The sequence below is a fragment of the Sipha flava genome, unplaced genomic scaffold (genome assembly GCF_003268045.1).
Source record: "Sipha flava isolate LNK unplaced genomic scaffold, YSA_version1 117_pilon_pilon, whole genome shotgun sequence".
Classification (NCBI taxonomy): domain Eukaryota; kingdom Metazoa; phylum Arthropoda; class Insecta; order Hemiptera; family Aphididae; genus Sipha; species Sipha flava.
Window position 1 is genome coordinate 2474582 of NW_020271741.1, and position 469 is coordinate 2475050.

The 469-nt window shown below is 31.3% G+C and overlaps 1 protein-coding gene across 1 annotated transcript in view; it reads left to right on the top strand.

Annotated features, from left to right (window-relative positions):
- Window positions 1-109: 109 nt before the first annotated feature.
- LOC112693229 (eukaryotic translation initiation factor-like) overlaps window positions 110-469 on the top strand; it is a 2994-nt gene continuing 2634 nt past the window's right edge. Inside the window, exons 1-2 of the mRNA XM_025568212.1 lie at window positions 110-141; window positions 208-451. Of these exons, the coding sequence (XP_025423997.1) occupies window positions 209-451 (243 nt within the window). The 5' untranslated portion in view covers window positions 110-141; window position 208. The remainder of the gene's footprint in view (window positions 142-207; window positions 452-469) is intronic.

Here is a 469-nt window from a genome sequence, read left to right on the forward strand (position 1 = left end):
TACAACTTTTTAATGGCTTTTGTATAATTCCAAAAATAACTAAACTATCCGTTTTTACAGACTCAATGGAGGCTCCTTTTAGTAAAACTAACTGGAAAAAATAAACGAATCCAACCAATATTCAGTCGTAAACGACAATCGGTAAGCATATCTGAATAATCATTGATTATATAAAAAATATTATCTAAGCCATAATTTATATTTTAGGATGACAAATATCTACAATAATCAGTTAGTCCCGTACGTGGGACGGAGGACACTCCCATCGGTTTTATGCACGATGAACATTAGATCGTTGCAGAGGTTATCTGATGAAATTAAATATCCATTTTACAATAATTCAACGACAATCCCATCAAACGGAAAGAATCATGAATTAATAATATCCGATGTGTTATTGAAATTCATTGTAACACATCGTACAATAAATGAATTGACTCAATGGAGGCTCCTTTTAGTAAAACTAACT